The 23,813-nt window shown below is 41.3% G+C and overlaps 1 protein-coding gene across 2 annotated transcripts in view; it reads right to left on the reverse strand.

Moving 5' to 3' along the window:
• Positions 1-23,813, reverse strand: part of NEGR1 (neuronal growth regulator 1) — a 561,497-nt gene that overhangs the window by 90,088 nt on the left and 447,596 nt on the right. For both annotated transcript variants that reach the window (XM_066597782.1, XM_066597781.1), the window contains exons 5-6: positions 5,461-5,581; positions 3,698-3,849 (exon numbers count right to left, since the gene is read on the reverse strand). In XM_066597782.1, the coding sequence (XP_066453879.1) occupies positions 3,698-3,849; positions 5,461-5,581 (273 nt within the window). The remainder of the gene's footprint in view (positions 1-3,697; positions 3,850-5,460; positions 5,582-23,813) is intronic.

The raw sequence follows: 23,813 nt of genomic DNA on the forward strand, positions 1-23,813 counted from the left end.
ATTGATAACAACCTTTGACACGCTGAATACGGGGTTAAATTATTCCCCAGGATTTATGCGTGAATGGGAAGTGTGAGACTTGATTGCACAGATAAGACCCCCATCAACAGTAATTCAGGGACCATAAACTTTCACTCCCTTATCAGTATTTAGCTAAAAATGTTTGTGTATCTCTTATAACAATTCGAGCCTGTTGACCTTTCCCCCCCCCCCCTCCAACAGTAATTTAGAGACCATAAAACTTTCACTCCGCTATCAGTGCCTAGACAAAAAAAGTTTGTTTTCTGGTTTGCAGAATTCCTTTTAAGTGCGAACCAATCCCATCCATATCTGTGCCTTGTCATAAGTATGTATGTTATAAGTGTGTATAAATATGCATGCCTCTTCAGATCCAATCCATAAGCCGGAAGAAGTACCCTGCGTTGGTACGAAAGCTCGCTATTATTACATCATGTATTTTTGTTAGCCATTAAAAGGTATCATATCTACAAGATTACGTCGTTTCTCTTGCTGAGAACAATCACCTTAGGCTCGCAGTCACACTACGCAATTAGTGAAGCTGTGCCAAGCCACGACTCGGCCCGACTCCTGTTAGCAGCAACATGCATAAGCGCTGCTACATCTGTAGTGTGGATTTCATTTGCAGATTACAGACTGCCATAGACAATTTAATTTGCAGACTATAGATTGTCATAATGCAGACCTAATTGCAGATTACAGATGGTAATTGTCTAGATCAGTCGTGCACAAGCTTTCTAGGTCCAAGGGCCACATTGTCAGATTGAACCAGTCACAAGGACCACAATAAAGTGTGAGGCCTCGGTCACACGGGCGTTTTTGAGTCTGACTTGCAGACGCGCTTGCGATCTGCAGATATATAGACCCAATGCATAGCAATGGGATCGGTCACATGTCTGTTTTTGATGCGGATGTGCCGATAATTATATGACACAACGATTCACAAAACGCATGTAACTGCGTTATGTGCAAATCGGTGCTTGTATATGCGCTCAATGGGGCCGGCGGCAGCAGCTCTCAGCTATTGAATGACAGCTGAGAGCTGCCTCTGATTGGTCACAGTGCTCAGCCAATCAGAGGCAGCACTCACTCACCCATTTATGAATTCATGAATGAGTGAGTGAGCGCTGCCTCTAATTGGCTGAGCACTGTGATCAATCAGAGGCAGCCCATTTAGCAGGCTGGGATTTTAAATCTCTGCCTGCTGAATACTATATAGAGCAGTTCAGGAGAACTACCGGCCGGACGCGGCTGAACTCTGGCTGCAGCAAAAAGGTGAGTATACATTTTTTTTTTATTTTTACACATTTTCAGGATGCTTTTCAGGGAAGGGCTTATATTTTAAGCCCTTCCCCGAAAATTCATACAGCGCTTGATGGGCGGCCCATTGCTTTCAATGGAGCTGGCTGTATTGCCGGCTCCATTGAATTCAATGGGCGAACATCGTTCTCCTCTGCCACAGCTGTGGCAGAGGACAGCGGGCAGCGCTTGGCCCTTTCGATGAAAACGCTGCTAGGTGCAGATTTTTCAGCGAATCGTCGGCCTCGGTCATGCGATTTGTGGATGCGCATCCGCTATGCGATCCGCAAATCACGCGAAAAAACGCCCGTGTGACTGAGCCCTAAAGGGGTATTCCCAACTGAGGCACGTACAGCATGTTAAAAGTACATGGCATAAACAACCGATCGGTGTGAATTCCGTTGACACTCCCGCACTTTACAAACACTGATACATTAGATCCCATTTGCAGACTACAGATCGCCACAGACTGCAGACTAAATCCATAACTAATTGAAGACTAACTTTCATATAGTAAATTTCATTTGCAGATTACAGACTGCCATAATCTAGATCTAATTGTAGGCTACCATAGTCTAGATCAGGGGTGCACAACCTTTTTGAGTCCAAGGGCCACACTGTCAGATTGAACCACTCGCAAAGGCCACAATAAAGCTTAAAGGGGTAACACCCTCTGAGACATAAATGTCTGATTGGTGCCCACTCTCCCTATATGGCCACACAGTGGACCATTAGCACTTGCACTGCCTTGCTCCTGTAATGGGAGCCCCTCCCTTTTTCTCTGTGATCAGCCACCAGATGAGAGGGGGCTGCAGAGAACGGCATTAGGAATGTATTTGGCCTAGGGACCACATGTTGTGCCCCCCTGGTATGGATGCATTCTGCAAATGATGTGATGCCATAGCGGAGTTGCATTTGGCAAATATATTTAGACTTGTTCTCCAGGATTCCGGTGTACAAAAGTTACAAATTATAGCGCTCATTATAAATTGCAACTTTTAACCTTTTTATGTTGACCTCAGACTCTTTTTTCTAAAAGTGGCTATGGCTAGGCAAAAATGGGATGTGCCCACGGACGTCCCATCAGATGTACTATAATATATGACAGGAACTGCTGTAAATTGTAGCTGAAACCGACTCTAGTTCATAGCCGTCGTAGATTTCAAGTTTGGCGCACAGACATTCCATAAAATGTGCCAAATGCATTAAGAGGGTAGTGTCTGTTATTACATTTGTTGCTCTTCATGACAGGGTAACGTTTGCCTAAAACACCAGTCTATATAAATAAGTAGGATGGATGGATGGATGGATGGATGGATGGATAGATAGATAGATATGAGATATAGATAGATAGATGGATGGATGGATAGATAGATAGATATGAGATATAGATAGATAGATAGATAGATAGATAGATATGAGATAGATAGATAGATAGATAGATAGATAGATAGATAGATAGGAGATAGATATGAGATAGATAGATAGATAGATAGATAGATAGATAGATAGATAGATAGATATGAAATAGATAGATAGATAGATATGAGATAGATAGATAGATATGAGATAGATAGGTAGATATGAGATAGATATGAGATAGATAGATAGATAGATAGATAGATAGATAGATAGATAGATAGATAGATAGATAGATAGATAGATAGATAGATATGAGATAGATGATAGATAGATATGAGATAGATAGACAGATATGAGATAGATATGAGATAGATAGATATGGGATAGATAGATAGATAGATAGATAGATAGATAGATAGATAGATATGAGATAGATAGACATGAGATAGATAGATAGATGATAGATAGATAGATAGATATGAGATAGATATGAGATAGATAGATGTGAGATAGATAGATAGATGATAGATATGAGATAGATAGATGGATAGCTAGATAGATGATAGATATGAGATAGATAGATATGAGATAGATAGATAGATAGATAGATAGATAGATAGATAGATAGATATGAGATAGATATGAGATAGATAGACAGATATGAGATAGATAGATGTGAGATAGATACATAGATGATAGATGTGAGATAGATAGATAGATAGATAGATAGATAGATAGATAGATAGATAGATAGATAGATAGATAGATAGAAAGATAGATAGGAGATAGATAGATGGTTATGAGATAGATAGATATGAGATAGATAGATAGATAGATAGATAGATAGATAGATAGATAGTTATGAGATAGATAGATATGAGATAGATAGATAGATAGATAGATATGAGATAGATCACATTGGCCTGGGTTATAATACCAGCTGCTCACATACAGTCGGTGCGGCGGCTGTTCTCTATCAGCGCACTCAGCTGGTACGGATGTGTAATATATGACTTACGGTTCAGGGGCAGGCTGGCGTTACTCGTTCCTAGCTTGTTTATCGCTACACATGTGTAATTGCCAAAGTGCTCTTCTGTTACATTAGAAACGTGGAGGATCGATCTGGTGTTGTAATTCTTTATGAGGATGCCTCGCTGTCCGTTTGTGAGCCTGAGAAAATAGATCACCAATATAAAGTGTTGCACTGATGTCAAGAAGTCTTTAGTAAAGCATCTCAATCGCTGGAATGCACATTCATTAGTAACATCAGTTATTTCTGCTCCTGAAGTAGATACAGTATAACGAAAAGCGATTCCAGCTATTAACAATTGATGGCCTATGCACCGGATAGCTGGTCGCTGGGGTCTGCTGCCCAGGACCATGGCTGTTAAAAAAGTGTAATCCATAGGTTAGGTCATCAAAAGCTGATCGGCGGGTGTCTGCCATCAAGGACATTGACCAATCAGCTGTTTGCTGAGCCGCTGTCATTATGTACAGAGCAGGAAGCAGACAGCACTGTACATTGTGCAGAGGCCTAGCGTGGTATTGCAGGCAAAGCTCCCATTGAGAATAGACGCTGTGACTGCAATACCATGACAGGCCACTGCACAATGTACAGAGCTGTCTGCTTCCTGCCCAGTACACAGCGACAGCTGTTCAGCAAACAACTGATTGGTCAATGTCCTTGATGGCAGATACTCACCGATCAGCTTTTGATGACCTAACCTGTAGATTACACTTTTTTTAACCACTTATCGGAGCTACTGTAATGCAGTGTAGATTCTTCTCTATAACACATTGCTATATAGTGTCTGTTATAAAGTAGTCAGTCCAAGCAGTAGTCATCAAGATTAAGAATAGCATTGAATAGTATAGATTTTAGACAAAATCAAGACCACCAGCATAAAGTTCCCAGTGTTAAACGTTTGTGTAGAAGTAGCAAAACATGGCTTCTGTCTTCCATAACAGCGCCACATTTCTCCACAGGTTGTGTGTGGTATTACAGCTTAGAGTCCTTTTACACAGTTCCCAACAGTCGTACCAGTGATAATTGCTCCTGTACATTCACATAGAAGCGAGGATCACTTAGTGAATGGAGGCAGAGCAGGCTGGACATCACAACCGCCCGCCTCCATCCACAGTGAACAGGCAGTCCTTCATAGACGATCAGCTTCCCACAATACAGCGAGAATCCCAACGATAATCGGTCCATATAAAAAAAGTCCTTATTCACATTCCCTTCAGTGGAACTGAGATGCAATGCCAGACACAACCTATGGACGGGAGGGCGCTGCTTGAATGAAGCAGGCATGTTTTTCTAATTCAGTATACTGCCTTTAAAGGCGCTGTACCAAGTTCTAAAATTATCCCCTATCCATAGAATAGGGAAATACTTTATGATCAAAGGGGGTCTAAATTTTGGGATCCCCACCAATTTCGAGAACGGGATTCCAGAAAGTTCCCATAGGAATGAAGAGCAATGGTCACATGTACACCATAGCTGCACTGATTTCAATGGAAGCACCGGAAATGGTGGAGTATGACTAAATGGCAATCTCCAGTGTGGTGATTGGAATGGAGCTGTGGCACGAATGCACTACTGCCGCTTTCATCCGTGTGGGGACCTTTGGGACCCTTGTTTCTGAGATCGTTGGTCCTAGTGGTTGGTCTGCCACCAATTGTGAAGTTATTCCTTATGCTTTGGATAACTTTAGAACTTGCCAAAACCCCTTTAAGCTACACCCAGCTCATATACAGTAACGTAGTATAACAGCAACTTACTTCTTATCCCCTTTGTACCACTCAAATGATGGAGTAGGGACGGACGCTGTTTCACATCTGATGAGTCCTGTTTTTCCGAGAGAGACCCCCGATGGTGTTATTTCAAGAATTGTTGGTGCAACTGAAGAAAAAACAAGAATCACGGTTAAAAACAGCAGTCAATGCAACTTAAGAAACACAGTGATATACATATGGTACATACTGTATGCATCAATGTAACATTCCTTTAGTTTGACGTTTTAAGCCCCAGGAATCTTGATTAGTGCTTAGCGAACCGGGACAGTAGGACCCTGCTTTGGGCTGAACCTTGCTAAACGTTCGGTTCGTTACAAACCCAAACCTTGGGTGGTTTGTCAAATAAGTGTGGCTCAGGAGGAGTAGGAGGACTTTTATGGCTCTTAGACAGTCATATACACCAGTTTCAAGGGTACTAGTGAATTCTGGTTCAAATTGCTTCAGACTGAACCAAGCGTTTTTGCCGAAACTGGCCAACCAAAACTTTTCAAAGGTTCTTGAGATTCAGTGTTGTGAGCAGCAGATAATGTAGATCCAATACATTCATGGTCTTCATAGTAAATGTCCACTTGTCTAGGGCTGAGGCTATTATGCCGGATGGTGATAGTAAAATTGTGGGTCAGCACTAACAGCGTACAACCTCAAGGTTGTGCAACAATTGTAAGAACTCAGTATTGACCGGAATTCTTGCATTTGATACTGGTTGCCCGAGACATTTTTTCCCCAGAGACCAACATTGATGTTGCGTAATTTCATTATGACAGCCAAGTGACCATGTAGCCCTACAGAAGTAGTCTTCAATAAACAAACATTTAGTGCCCGACAGCTGATTACTTGGCAAGTCAAACACTCATTCCGTGGCTTATGTTATTTTTGCAGCCCATTGTAGTCTATTGATTACCGTGCTACGCAAATAGTGTAGGTGTGCTAGGATAACAACGTAGAGTGCTGCGCCAGTCAGGTTAAGGAAGAATACATCTATAGCCTTAAGGCTCCCATACACATTAGGCTTTAGTGGTCCTAACTCACTGATTTCCGTGTAAGCAGATGACTGCTGGATGTATATTGGGGCCTCTCTACTTCCTGTGGCAGATAATGTCAGGGGAAGGAAGTATCAGGAACCTTACATTTCAAAAGTTGATCTTTTTTTTCCACTGGGAAAAGCCACCATGAGAGCGGTCTGGCAGCGACTTTCTCCACAAACGCAAGAAAATTTGGTAATGATGAGTGAACTTTTCAAAAGTTTGGTCCAGCCATTTCCAACGAATTTTGGCAAAAAAACAGAATTTGCTCGAATAGAACCAGAACTTAACCAGTAATCCTAAAACTGAGGCAAAACACTGTCAACGAGCCGTAAAACCCCTGGATGACACTCTCAGGTCACCTAGGAATGCATCTGTGTATGATTGAGCTTTTTTAAGGCAAAGTTAATGAAGAAAAAAAAGGAAAAGAGGAAAAGGAAAGAAAAGGAAAAAGACGTACACAAGGAAAAGGGAGAAGGAATAGGAAGAGGAAGAAGAGCAAAAAGGGAGAAGAATAAGAAAAAGAAGAGAATATTTTAGTGGGCTTGGCCAAGCAAGGTTTGGTTGGCACAGAACCAAACTTTTGGCAAAGTGCAACTCAGAACAGAGTTCTATTTTTTTGGTTCGCTCATCACTAATATTTCGCAAAACCAAGCTCTCATGTGTTTGGGAGAATCAGGAGAAATAACTGCCAGCCAAATAAGATTCGGCCCACGGCTACTTAAGGTGTATGGGGGTCATTAAACAGACAAATGAAGCAGGTACCAAGTTGTAACTTTGTATCTTCTAAAATATAACTTCTATTACTTTATGATACAAAGGGAAAGCTGACAGTTAAAACTTTTTGGGCATCTTACAAAAAATTTTTTTAATTAGTTTTCAGTTGGAACAAGTGACACAGATCTCAATAGATGCGTGCCTCAATCACAGACATGTAGAATCACATTTACTTCAATGAATCCCCTTCTATAAAATAATCCAGAGAAATGGAAAACAGTAAATCTGACATGCATGTATTCCAGTCTTTACAAATAACCCCCTGTGTTGCAGCCACCAGGGCAATAAAACACAAGACCATCTGGCAGTTCATAAGTCAATGTGTTGCCAGCATAGGCGGTAGGTGCCAACCTGGCTCTAGCTATATCTGCAAACATGATCAACGAAATAATTGTACAGCGGGAACGGCTGCAGAAGGAAGTGAGGGAGAGAAATATAACACATGAGCACCTCAAAGACTTCTTATTTAGTGCATGGCCATAAGGGGCACAGATGACGTAAGTAAGCGCACCCATCTCTAATGGGGAGATGCCAAAATGAGAATAATGCGGCCTATTTAATTAGACCAGCATAAGAACACTTTGCACTAATTGTGACAAATGTATTTTGAGATTTGCGCATCTGGCATTACCTCGGTACCCCGGATTGAAATCTATGCCAACTTTAAACTTGAGTAGGTTTTGACAGGAGTTTTGGCCAGTTTCTAGTATATATTTATGAAATCTGATGGTCCAATCAGGGACACACCACACAGCCTACCCCACCCACTTTTTGAAAACATGGCAGGGCCCAACGTAAAGCTTCAAAAAGTCACAATTTTGGTAAGCTAAAAAACTATCACAATTCATATGCCCCAATATACTTGTGGAGGTTCAATAACATCTTATTTTTACCCTGTTTCCCCGAAAATAAGACAGTGTCTTATATTAATTTTTGTTCAAAAAGGTTTAACTTTTTTACTTGTATAGCAGCCTGGACACTATTTAAATTGACTTTTTTAATTAAATGTTAGCAGGGCTTAATTTTGGAGTAGGGCTTATATTTCAAGCATCCTCAAAACGCCTGAAAAATCATTTTGCATCCTCAAAAATTCTGGAAAATCATGCTATGTCTTACTTTCAGGGTATGTCTTATTTTCAGGGAAACAGGGGTAGTATCTCATTCAACCTGCTAAGATGTAATACTTTACTTCCACAGGGCGTATAGTGAAGACATCCTACAAGGAAGCCATTATATACAGTGTACAGTCAATCACTTTTTATGTTTCCCTAGTCTGGTTACCTTTATTCTATAATAGAGTCATGGCACAGCACTTCTAGACTACAGTCATCATGTGGACATCATACTTCGATACTATGGTCCTCGTACTTCTACAGTATATCATGGTCATCCTATTTCTATACTACAATCATTATGCTTCTACACTAGGGTCCTCGTACAGTACTTCTATACTATGGTTATCATACTTCTATACTACAATCATTATACTTCTACACTAGGGTCCTCGTACAGTACTTCTATACTATGGTTATCATACTTCTATGCTATGCTCCTCATTTGTCTACATATGTCTAGTTATACTTCTAAACTATGCTCCTTGTACTTCTATACTAAAGTCATCATACTTCTATACTGTGCTCCTCTGCAGTATAGTTATCACACTTCTAGACTATGGTTATTATACTGCTATACTATGGCAATTATAATTCCATACTATGGTTATCATATTTTCATGCTATGATCATCAAACTTCTATCATACCCTTCTCTTACTTCTATACCTTGGTCATCATATTTCTACATTAAGATCAGCATACCTCTAAACTATGATCCTCGTACCTCTACACTATGGTCATCATACCTCTATATTGTGCTCCTTGTTCTTCTATAGTATGGTCATTGTACTTCTACACTGTGCTCCTTGTACTTCTACAGTATGGTCATCATACTTCTATATTGTGCTCCTTGTTCTTCTATACTAAGGTCATCATTCTTCTATACTATGGTCATTCTACTTCTACACTGTGCTCCTCTACAGTATGGTCATCACACTTGTACACCATGGTCATTATACTGCTATACTATGGTTGTTATAATTCTACACTATGGTCATCATACTTCTTCTTTATGCTCCTTGTATTACTACACCATGGTCATCTATCTTCTACATCATGTTCATCCTACTTCTATAATATGCCAATTATACTTCTATATTAGGTCATACTACTTCTACTCTCTGCTCCTCATACTTCTACACTCTGGTCATCATACTTTTACAATATGATCATCATATTTCTACACTGTGCTCATCATACTCCTACATTATGGTCATAGTTCTATAGCATGGTCATTGTACAACTTCACTCTGCTCCTCATACTTCTACATTCTGGTCATCATACTTTTACAATATGAAAATCATATTTCTATACTATGGTCATCATACTTCTATAGTATGCTCATCATACTTCTATACTATGATTATCATACTTCTATACTATGATTATCATACTTCTATGCTATGTTCCTCATACATCTGCACTATGGTCATTATACTTCAGTAGTATGCTCATCATACATCTATACTATATGCCCATCATACTTCTACACTATGTTCCGCACACATTTACACTATGCTCATCATACTTTTATAATATATGCCCATCAGACTCGAATACTATGCTCATCATACTTCTATACTGTGATCATCATACTTCTACATTATGGTCATACTTCTAAAGCACTGATATCATAGACTTACAGTATGCTCATCATACTTTTATAATATGATTGATTATCATACTTCTACACTATGTTCCTCATATATTTACACTATGGTCATCATCATACTTCTGTAGAATACTTTTCACACTTCTATAATATAATCTCATCATACTTCTATATTATACTCACCATAGTTCTATAATATAATCCTATCATACTTCTATACTATGATCATCATACATCTACACTATGGTCATGATACTTTTCTACCATGCTTTTCATAATTCTATACCTTGGTCTTAATACTTCCATACTGTGCTCATCATACTTCCACACTACTGTCATCATACTTCTATACTACGTCCATCATGCTCCAACACTATGGTGATTATGCTTCCATACTATAGTCATCATACTTCTATACTAGGTCCATCATTCTCCAACACTATGGTGATTATGCTTCAATACTATAGTCATCATACTTCTATACTACGTCCATCATGCTCCAACACTATGGTGATTATGCTTCAATACTATAGTCATCATACTTCTATACTACGTCCATCATGCTCCAACACTATGGTGATTATACTTCCATACTATAGTCATCATACTTCTATACTACGTCCATCGTGCTCCAACACTATGGTGATTATGCTTCCATACTATAGTCATCATACTTCTATACTACGTCCATCGTGCTCCAACACTATGGTGATTATGCTTCCATACTATAGTCATCATACTTCTATACTACGTCCATCATGCTCCAACACTATGGTGATTATACTTCCATACTATAGTCATCATACTTCTATACTACGTCCATCGTGCTCCAACACTATGGTGATTATGCTTCCATACTATAGTCATCATACTTCTATACTACGTCCATCGTGCTCCAACACTATGGTGATTATGCTTCCATACTATAGTCATCATACTTCTATACTACGTCCATCATGCTCCAACACTATGGTGATTATACTTCCATACTATAGTCATCATACTTCTATACTACGTCCATCGTGCTCCAACACTATGGTGATTATGCTTCCATACTATAGTCATCATACTTCTATACTACGTTCATCATGCTCCAACACTATGGTGATTATACTTCCATACTATAGTCATCATACTTCTATACTACGTCCATCATGCTCCAACACTATGGTGATTATACTTCCATACTATAGTCATCATACTTCTATACTACGTCCATCATGCTCCAACACTATGGTGATTATACTTCCATACTATAGTCATCATACTTCTATACTACGTCCATCATGCTCCAACACTATGGTGATTATGCTTCCATACTATAGTCATCATACTTCTATACTAGGTCCATCATGCTCCAACACTATGGTGATTATGCTTCAATACTATAGTCATCATACTTCTATACTACGTTCATCATGCTCCAACACTATGGTGATTATACTTCCATACTATAGTCATCATACTTCTATACTACGTCCATCATGCTCCAACACTATGGTGATTACGCTTCCATACTATGGTCATCATACTTCTATACTACGTCCATCGTGCTCCAACACTATGGTGATTATGCTTCCATACTATAGTCATCATACTTCTATACTACGTTCATCATGCTCCAACACTATGGTGATTATACTTCCATACTATAGTCATCATACTTCTATACTACGTCCATCGTGCTCCAACACTATGGTGATTATGCTTCCATACTATAGTCATCATACTTCTATACTACGTCCATCATGCTCCAACACTATGGTGATTATACTTCCATACTATAGTCATCATACTTCTATACTACGTCCATCATGCTCCAACACTATGGTGATTATACTTCCATACTATAGTCATCATACTTCTATACTACGTCCATCATGCTCCAACACTATGGTGATTATGCTTCCATACTATAGTCATCATACTTCTATACTAGGTCCATCATGCTCCAACACTATGGTGATTATGCTTCAATACTATAGTCATCATACTTCTATACTACGTTCATCATGCTCCAACACTATGGTGATTATACTTCCATACTATAGTCATCATACTTCTATACTACGTCCATCATGCTCCAACACTATGGTGATTACGCTTCCATACTATGGTCATCATACTTCTATACTACGTCCATCGTGCTCCAACACTATGGTGATTATGCTTCCATACTATAGTCATCATACTTCTATACTACGTTCATCATGCTCCAACACTATGGTGATTATACTTCCATACTATAGTCATCATACTTCTATACTACGTCCATCGTGCTCCAACACTATGGTGATTATGCTTCCATACTATAGTCATCATACTTCTATACTACGTCCATCATGCTCCAACACTATGGTGATTATACTTCCATACTATAGTCATCATACTTCTATACTACGTCCATCATGCTCCAACACTATGGTGATTCTGCTTCCATACTATAGTCATCATACTTCTATACTAGGTCCATCATTCTCCAACACTATGGTGATTATGCTTCAATACTATAGTCATCATACTTCTATACTAGGTCCATCATGCTCCAACACTATGGTGATTATGCTTCAATACTATAGTCATCATACTTCTATACTACGTCCATCGTGCTCCAACACTATGGTGATTATACTTCCATACTATAGTCATCATACTTCTATACTACATCCATCATGCTCCAACACTATGGTGATTACGCTTCCATACTATGGTCATCATACTTCTATACTACGTCCATCGTGCTCCAACACTATGGTGATTATGCTTCCATACTATAGTCATCATACTTCTATACTACGTCCATCGTGCTCCAACACTATGGTGATTATACTTCCATACTATGGTCATCATACTTCTATACTACGTCCATCGTGCTCCAACACTATGGTGATTATGCTTCAATACTATAGTCATCATACTTCTATACTACGTCCATCGTGCTCCAACACTATGGTGATTATACTTCCATACTATAGTCATCATACTTCTATACTACGTCCATCGTGCTCCAACACTATGGTGATTATACTTCCATACTATGGTCATCATACTTCTATACTACGTCCATCATGCTCCAACACTATGGTGATTATACTTCCATACTATGGTCATCATACTTCTATACTACGTCCATCGTGCTCCAACACTATGGTGATTATGCTTCAATACTATAGTCATCATACTTCTATACTACGTCCATCGTGCTCCAACACTATGGTGATTATGCTTCCATACTATAGTCATCATACTTCTATACTACGTCCATCATGCTCCAACACTATGGTGATTATACTTCCATACTATAGTCATCATACTTCTATACTACGTCCATCGTGCTCCAACACTATGGTGATTATGCTTCCATACTATAGTCATCATACTTCTATACTACGTTCATCATGCTCCAACACTATGGTGATTATACTTCCATACTATAGTCATCATACTTCTATACTACGTCCATCATGCTCCAACACTATGGTGATTATGCTTCCATACTATAGTCATCATACTTCTATACTACGTCCATCATGCTCCAACACTATGGTGATTATGCTTCAATACTATAGTCATCATACTTCTATACTACGTCCATCGTGCTCCAACACTATGGTGATTATGCTTCCATACTATAGTCATCATACTTCTATACTACGTCCATCATGCTCCAACACTATGGTGATTATACTTCCATACTATAGTCATCATACTTCTATACTACGTCCATCATGCTCCAACACTATGGTGATTATGCTTCCATACTATAGTCATCATACTTCTATACTAGGTCCATCATTCTCCAACACTATGGTGATTATGCTTCAATACTATAGTCATCATACTTCTATACTATGTCCATCATGCTCCAACACTATGGTGATTATACTTCCATACTATAGTCATCATACTTCTATACTACGTCCATCGTGCTCCAACACTATGGTGATTACGCTTCCATACTATGGTCATCATACTTCTATACTACGTCCATCATTCTCCAACACTATGGTGATTATACTTCCATACTATGGTCATCATACTTCTATACTACGTCCATCGTGCTCCAACACTATGGTGATTATACTTCCATACTATGGTCATCATACTTCTATACTACGTCCATCATGCTCCAACACTATGGTGATTATACTTCCATACTATAGTCATCATACTTCTATACTACGTCCATCATGCTCCAACACTATGGTGATTATACTTCCATACTATAGTCATCATACTTCTATACTACGTCCATCGTGCTCCAACACTATGGTGATTACGCTTCCATACTATGGTCATCATACTTCTATACTACGTCCATCATTCTCCAACACTATGGTGATTATACTTCCATACTATGGTCATCATACTTCTATACTACGTCCATCGTGCTCCAACACTATGGTGATTATGCTTCCATACTATAGTCATCATACTTCTATACTACGTCCATCGTGCTCCAACACTATGGTGATTACGCTTCCATACTATGGTCATCATACTTCTATACTACGTCCATCGTGCTCCAACACTATGGTGATTACGCTTCCATACTATGGTCATCATACTTCTATACTACGTCCATCGTGCTCCAACACTATGGTGATTACGCTTCCATACTATGGTCATCATACTTCTATACTACGTCCATCATGCTCCAACACTATGGTGATTATGCTTCCATACTATGGTCAGCTCTGGTTACAATGTTTCTATGCTATAGTCACACTAGTAGAAATGACCATGGCTAACTGCTTCTGTCACTCACAAAACCAACCCCCCCTGTTGGGAAATCCCACTTAATATCAATCAGTCCTCGGTGGATCAGGGCCGCCGGGTTTAATATCCTTCCACGCTCTGCATGCGATTGGTAAATGTCAGGGAGGGGAGTGAGGCTCTTCTAGGTGCGGTGGCATTCACACACTCACAGAGGGTATGAGAAATAATCTGCAGGAATAGGTTCTTGTCTTTTAACATTTTAATGAGCTGTGGGACTTTTGTGCATATTAGTTATGTTGCCCTAATTACTCATTATAATTCTAATGTGCTTTTTATATTTAATTACATTGCTTATAAAGCCCTGCAATGGACAGTAAATTATTATAACTAGCGAGTGCATAATGAATATAAGCTGAATTTATTAACTTTTACACCCAGCTTCCATAGGAGGAACTTTCCAATTTACCTTTGTTGATTATCCGCATAATATGATTAAACAAACTTTTTTAATGTAATTAATTTTAGCTTTAGAATGTATTAAGCCCAGGTAATTCTAACATTTCCTTACAGGCCCAGTAGCAATTTGTATTACAGGCTTAAACCCTTATGTCCTGGTGATTATCTCTTACTTAGAATGTGATGCAGTGTTGAACAATTCTGTCGCTGCCTGGAAACCATCAGCAAGCAGGTTTATTTTACTAATGTGTTTTTTCAGTAGCCTGGGTCATTCATGTAGCTTTTTTTCCCCCAGGCTGTACAAATGCGGAAAATGTGGAGATAAATAAGTGCAAATAGCAAAAAAAATAATGAATACAAACGTCTGGGATGAATTGTCGGGAAGGGCTTAAATATATAAGCCCTTCCCTGCAATTCATCCAGAAATGTGTTACAATAAAAATATATACCGGCGTATAAGGCGACGGGGCGTATAAGACGACCCCCCAACTGTCACCTTATACACCGGCAATACAGTGGAGCAAAGAATAAAAATCATTACTCACTTCTTCTGACGTTCTGCGGTGCTTCTGCAGGCTGTCGCTCCCTCCTGGTTCCCGGCAGAGCATTGCTTTCTCTACGAAGGGCTTTAAATCCCCGCCTCCAGAAACACACGTGCCTTCAGCCAATCACAGCCAATGACAATGATGTCATTGAATGGCTGTGATTGGCTGTGTTTCTGGAGGTGGGGATTTCAAGCCCTGCGTCCAGAAAGCAATGTTCTGCCGGGAACCAGCAGGGAGCGACAGCCTGCAGGAGCGCCGCAGAACGCCAGGGGAGGTGAGTAATGATTTTTATTCTTTGCTCCACTGTATTCCCGGCGTATAAGGTGACAGTTGGGGGGTTGTCTTATACGCCCCGTCGCCTTATACGCCGGTATATATTTTTATTGTAACACATTTCTGGATGAATTGCAGGGAAGGGCTTATATATTTAAGCCCTTCCCGACAATTCATCCTGCGATCACCGGCAGCCAATTGCTTTCAGTGGAACCTGCTGTATTGCCGCTCCATTGAATTCAATGGGCAAACATCGTTCTTCTCTGCCACAGCTGTTACAGCTATGGCAGAGGAGAACGATCTTTACGCTGACAGTGCGGGGGGGGGGGGGGGGGCACTCTTGCCGCTATTTTAGCTTAATAGTGGGACCTGGGAACTTGAGATGCAGCCCAACATGTAGCCCCTCGCCTGCCCTATCCGTCACTGTGTCGTTCCCATCACTTTCTTGAATTGCCCAGATTTTCACAAATGAAAACCTTAGCGAGCATCGGCGATATACAAAAATGCTCGGGTCGCCCATTGACTTCAATGGGGTTCGTTACTCGAAACGAACCCTCGAGCATTGCGAAAATTTCGTCCCGAGTAACGAGCACCCGAGCATTTTGGTGCTCGCTCATCTCTAGTTATGACGTCAGCTCTGGCCCACATGATTCACAAGCAGGTGCATGCTCAGTGTTATTTCAGAACTGGATGCCGACATGAGCACTTCTCTGTGGGAGTGGGGATGGATTGATCGGCTGGGAGGTTTGTGTCCAAGCCGGCCAATCACTGACTGTCTGTACACATTTAAGGCCCATTTAGACCCAACGATTCTCGCTCAAAGTTCACTCAAAGCCACCTTTTGAGCACTAACCGTTGCGTCTTAATGCACGAACATCGGGCAGTTTTCGTGCACAAGTCATTCCTCGCTCAATTCTAGTTTTCTTGAATTGAGCGATGAACTCTTATCAGCGGTGCAGGCTGTTATCACAGTCGGCAGCACTGATAAGATTCTTACAACCCATGTCCCGCTGGTAGTTCACAGCGTTACGCCGGCTGTAAGCGCAGAGAAAAATACAGCGGGTTGCTTATGCAGAACAGCTGTATTATTCACTGAGTGATAGCGGCGGTGTCCCACTCCGGATACATATAGTCGGTTGATCTTTGCATTGTGTCAAATTAGAAACTCAATGGGATGCCAAAAATGTCAAAACACAAAGATCAACGTATTCGGTGTCATACAATAGTGGCCCCACAATCCACAGCTGGCAACGCTCTGTGGAGTCTACGGACAGATGATCCAATATTAACAATGACAGTTTCAGGTAGATGTGCTAAAGATTGCCCCTCACACCGCACCATCATCATGAACGCTAGCAGTGGTGTCGCTCCAGAATTACCTGGCGTGACGAATGGTACATTGAGGTGCTCAGTAACAAATTGAGATTCTATCTCAGCAACTATGACACCAAGCGAGGGTCTGAAGGCGATGTGGCAATCAGGTTGATCTTTCCATCATTTTGCAGCGTCACACAGCTTATAAACGTAGAGTCATCCACATCAACAGAGGACCACCTCCAGTATGCATCAGAGGCACATTGACGGCACACCATTATATTGTGGATGTGCTACAACCCATCGCACTACCATATCTCAAAGGTGGACCCAAGCAGGATAACACACTCCCAGTAGGCGCCAGTAGGTGGACCTTCATCATTCTAATATTGAAGGTCTACTGTAAGGGCGCCCACCCACTGGCGTTTTTTTACCTGCGTTTTGCGTTTTTCCTGCACAGGCATAGAGATAACATGTGTTCCTGTCCACTGGCGTTTTTTTTGCGTTGCGTTTGCGTTTTTAACATAGGAACTGTCAGTTGCATATGTGTCCTTATTTTTCTCCTAATGCACCCATGAATGTCAATGGAAATTAACGGAAAAGCCGCGAAAACGCCGCGAAAAACGCGCGGAAAAATCGTGGAAAACGCGGCGAAAACGCTGCGTTTTTTCCCCGCGGAAAACGCGAACGCCAGTGGGTGGGCGCCCTAATGGTGGGCTATCATCATGGGTACGACCACATGTGGTGGAATTTCCGTAGCATAAACACTATGATTTTTTGACAAAGACATCCATGCAATCAATCCTTGACAAAATCTGCATGAGTTACATGTGCTTTTGTCACGGCTTTTGCTGCGGAAGCCACCCTGCTCATTGAGAGGGGTGAATTCCACAGTGAAAGTCCCCAGCAAACAATTGACACATTGCGGATTTAAAATCCACATCGCAGGTCAAATGTTGCTGCAAATTCTATGACGTTTTTTCTTCTGCAGTTTTGGTAAAGTCCATCCACTTTGATGCTGCTGTAAACGCTGCAGATTTTCCACATGCAATTCCACTGCGGTAAATTTGCAGCATTTACGCCTCATATGGCCCGACCTTACACAGGCATCAAGTGGTGGAAGATTCCAACATGGATTTAATGGAAATCCACAGTGGAAATCTGCATTTTTCAGCATGGATTTCTGCCACAGATACGCATTTTTATCAGTGGATTCAATGAGGCGAAAAACCTAATGTGGAAGCCGTGTCAAAGGTGACATCTGACTCTTTTTTGCAATGTGGATTTGAAATCAGATTCCTATTGAAATGAAAGGGGCATTATTGGATGCAGATCTGACCTTGAATGTGATGGGGATTCAATGTGGAAATAATGCAGATTCTGTGTCAAATCCACTGCAAAATCTGAAGGCCTGACAATGCCTCCCAAATATGTATGATACTGTGGTCCCCTCCTGTAGGGCAGGGTGAAGGTTTGGGTCACTACAGGCTCCACAGTGTAGAACCTTATTAACACTGGGACAACTATGTCTAATTACAGCAGCAGCTATTGCCAGACCGGAGCTACAGATGGACTTAGGGGTCCACTAAGAGGGTCACTATTACTACTGGGATCACTATGGGGGTCACTAACACTACTGTGGCCACTATGGGGTCACTATTACTACTGGGGCCACTATGGGAGTTACTAGTACTACTGGGGCCACTATGGGGGTCACTATTACTACTGGGGCCACTATGGGAGTTACTAGTACTACTGGGGCCACTACGGGGGTCACTATTACTACTGGGACCACTATGGGGCTCACTATTACTACTGGGACCACTATGGGGCTCACTATTACTACTGGGATCACTATGGGGGTCACTAACACTACTGGGGCCACTATGGGGCTCACTATTACTACTGGGACCACTATGGGGGTTACTAGTACTACTGGGGCCAACAACAAGGGTATAATTGGTATTATTCCTACTTGGGCCATTATGGGGACACTATTACTACTGGAACCACTATGTGGGGCACTATTACTACTAGGGCTACTATGGGGGGTCACTATTACTACTGGGGCCACTAACAGAGTCAATATTACTACTGGGGTCACTAATTGGGTCACTTTTACTTCAGGGACCAATAATGGGTTCACTATTAGTACTGGTGTCATTAAGAGGGTCACTATTACTATCAAGGCAACCAACGGCGACACTTACAATAGGAGCCACTACTAGGAGCACTATAACTCTGTCACCTCCAAGAAGTCTCAATAGTTCAAGTATGTGTTGAATATCTTGTGTATTGGCACTTTGAATGCTACAAAATAAGTGATATTTTTCGTCTTGGGGAGGGGCACCGTTTCACGCTTCGCTTCAAGTAGCAGAAAGGCTTAGGGCACCCCGTTCAGCACCCTATAGAATTTCAGGGATACTTTCATTGTATTCTAATCCTTTCCATTCTGCCGCTAGTTCTTATATATGTCTTCTAATCTTCAGTAAAGATAAAGTTTTACTGCCCCTGGAATTGAAGGCTGAACTTTGAGAACTACCTGGGGACTTTGGGTATAATGACATTATAAAGAGCCGCCCCCATGATTGTCCCTTAGTGCATGTCAAGCAAGCACCGATGCCATGTTCTCTGATTTAATGCCAAAGGGCAGTATCATTGTCCTCTGTCACCGCATGGACAGCCGAGTAATCCATTAGCTTTTCTAAATGGCAGAAAATAATTATATTCCGCAATCAAGTATGATTAAAGCATCGGCCCGGCTCATTTGGAAATATTTAGCCGGATTATGTTTCTGAATTCTTGGAGAAAAATAAATTAAAAGAACAAATGACCTTATAAAAAGTGAAGAGGGAGGATCCTGGGAGGCCAACGCTGGGAGTCTACCTACATCTGCAACCGGTATATAATGATGTGTAGACTGTATGTCCTGCAGTACTAGGTGAGAGTTCTGGGCAGGTTGGAAAAATGCTGCAAAGAATGTTTGTTTTTTTTAAAAAAGAAGTGTTAATAGTTAATTTTTGTCAATTGACACAATGCAAAAGAACAAAAGAGAAATCTAGATCAAACCATTATTTGGTGTGACCGCTTCTTGCCTGCACAACAGCATCAGGTCTTCTAGGTACACTTGTACATAGTCAGGGATTTTGTAGGATTAGGATTCACCAATTATACCCAACCAGTGTTAATGATCAGCATTTTGACATGGAAATTGAAGTACAGTCAATAACTGAAACAGAAGCAGCTGTGTAGGAGGCTGCACACTGGTTGAGTAGCAGCCGAACTCTGCAACCAAGGACAGGTTGTGGAGCATGGTGGATAGCAGTACAATAATGAGTGTCTGCAGGCAGCAGTGAAGCATGGTGGAGAGTGGTATGATAATGAGTGTCTGCAGGCCACAGTGAAGCATGGTGGAGAGTGGTATGATAATGAGTGTCTGCAGGCCACAGTGAAGCATGGTGGAGAGTGGTATGATAATGAGTGTCTGCAGGCAGCAATGAAGCATGGTGGAGAGCGGTAATATAATGAGTGTCTGCAGGCAGCAGTGAAGCATGGTGGAGAGTGGTATGATAATGAGTGTCTGCAGGCAGCAATGAAGCATGGTGGAGAGCGGTAATATAATGAGTGTCAACAGGCAACAGTGAAGCAGGTCCTACTTTTTTCTGCGTACGCAAAAGTTTTGTGGGAGTGAACCCACTGAAATCAATGGGTTCTATTCGCTGTGCTTAGTGTGTGTATATTTTACGGTTGTGTGAAGAAGTCCCTAGATAGTCACACAGCTCAAGTCTGTCAGAAAGAGAAATGCGTAGTGGGGGTCATAGATGTTAGTCCTTCCTCTGTTATATTGGCACTTCTTACAGGACCTTTGACACAGGATGGAAGAGTTCAGCAGCGGAATTAGCTACCTGGCAGAAAATTCTGCACCAAAATTTGCACCTCTAATCTGTGAATTTTGATGCAGAATTGAAAATGGCTTAATTCTGACTGCAGTTCTGCATCAAAATCCATATTTAGGCCTCATGTCCACGGGCTTAAAATCCCCAGCGGTTCTCCCGCACGTGTGATCCGGGGCCTATAGGGATGCATTGGACACCCGCAGGTAGTTAAATACCTGCGGAGGTCATTTTTCCCGTCAGACGCGGATCCGCGTGTGGGAAAAAAAATGGACATGCTCCATTTTCGTGCGGGTCTCCCACGCGGACGGCTCCCGCAGGCTTCTATTGAAGTCGTCCAGATCCGCAGGAGACCCGTACCAGAATTAAACTCACATGCTCCGTACGATGCGGTTCTTCCCTTCTTTGCGGCCGGATCTTCTTTCTTCGGCCCGAGCACATCCACCGGGCCGAAGAAAGAAGATCCGGCCGCGAAGGAAGGGAGATCCGCATCGTCCGGAGCAGGTGAGTTTAATTCTGATTTTTAGGCCTCATGTCCGCGGGGCAGGAGGGACCCGCTACGGATTCTACATGAAGAATCCGCGGCGGGCCGGATTTTCCCCGTGGACATGAGGCCTTAGGGTGACTTCACTCAAGCATATGTGCAACTGCGTACGCTTCAGGGTAATGAGCGAGGTAGATTTGCATGTGTATCGGTCCATTTTAGTGTAGGTCTTGCATACCCAGGGCAGAGTTTGTGTGATATTACCACGCCCAAATTTAAAAGGCTATTTAGCCTAATGAGTTCCAGATGTGTTCTTTCTTTCACAGAATTGCATAGAGTATTGCAAACGTGTGCACACATTGAGCGCTTATTTGCACACCTCCCATAGACTTCTGAGGGGACCCTTGGTGCGCAAATGCGCAGAAAAATAAAGCATGCTGCATACTTTTCTGTGCATGCAAAATGTGTGCACAAAAAAGGAAATGAGAATGAGCCCATTGAAATCAATAGGTTCTATTATCTGCATATTTGCGCATATATTTGCCCGCTTTAGGTCAGATGGCTCCCTGTGTGGATTTTTTTGGTCACTTCCCCCATCATAAAAAAAGACATACATTACACTGATAGGTAGTCTGACTGTATTCTGCTTGTGCAGAGAGCAACGAGATAGCAGCAAACTCCAGAACAGCTCAGTGAATAAATAGTATACCAGAACCAAGCTCACCACATAAATACAGAACCAGAACCAAGCTCAGTACATAAGTATAGGACTAGAACCAAGCTCAGAACATAAATACAGAACCAGAACCAAGCTCAGAATATAAACGCACCACCAGAACCAAGCACAGAACATAAATAGGGCACCAGGACCAAGCTCAGAACATAAATACAGCACCAGAAACAAGTATGGAACATAAATACAGCATCAAAACCAAGCACAGAACATAAATACAGAAACTGAACCAAGCACAAAACATAAATACAGCACCAGAGCGAACCTCAGAACATAAATACAGCACCAGAACCAATCTCACTACATAAATACAGAACCAGAACCAAGCTCAGAAGATGAATACAGCATTAGAACCAAGCAAGGAACATAAATACAGCACCAGAACCAACCACAGAACATAAATACAGCACCATAACATTCATAACAACATACAGCATGAAACATCATTACAGCATCAGAACCAAGCTGAAAACATTAATACAGCACCAGAACTAAGCACTAAACATAAATACAGCATCAGATCCAAGCACAGAACATAAATACAGCACCAGAACCCAGCTCAGAACAAAAATACATCATCAAAACCAAGCACGAAACATAAATACAGCACCACAACCAAGCTCAGAACATAAATACAGCATTAGAACCAAGCTCAGAACATAAATACAGCACCAGAACCAAGCTCAGAACATAGATACAGCACCAGAACCAAACTCAGAAAATAAATACAGCACCAGAACCAAGCAAGGGACATAAATACAGCAGCAGAACTAAACATAGAACATAGATACAGCACCAGAACCCAGCTCAGAACATAAATACATCATCAAAACCAAGCACAGAACATAAATACAGCACCAGAACCCAGCTCAGAACATAAATACATCATCAAAACCAAGCACAGAACATAAATACAGCACCAGAACCCATGACGGAAGATCATTACAGCATCAGAACCAAGCTCAGAGCATAAATACAGCACCAGAACTAAGCACAGAACATAAATACAGCACCAGAACCAAGCACGGAACATAAATACAGCATCAGAACCAAGCACATAGCATAATTACAGCACCAGAACCAAGCACAGAACATAAATACAGCATCAGAACCAAGCTCAGAACATAAATACATAATCAAAACCAAGCACATAACATAAATATAGCAGCAGAACCAAGCACGAAACATAAATACAGAACCAGAACCAAGCTCAGAACATAAATACAGCATCAGAACCAAGTTTAGAACATAAATACAGGTGAGCCTATCAACAGCAGCAGGAAAAAGATGTAGACGGGGGGATAGTTTTTCTTTTAAAACCAATCCACAGGGATAAATCCGCATGCGAATCGGCACTAAAAATAGTGTGGCTCTGCCGCTGCAGAATTCGGCTGC

This window comes from Eleutherodactylus coqui, chromosome 3 (assembly GCF_035609145.1).
Source record: "Eleutherodactylus coqui strain aEleCoq1 chromosome 3, aEleCoq1.hap1, whole genome shotgun sequence".
NCBI classification, from domain to species: domain Eukaryota; kingdom Metazoa; phylum Chordata; class Amphibia; order Anura; family Eleutherodactylidae; genus Eleutherodactylus; species Eleutherodactylus coqui.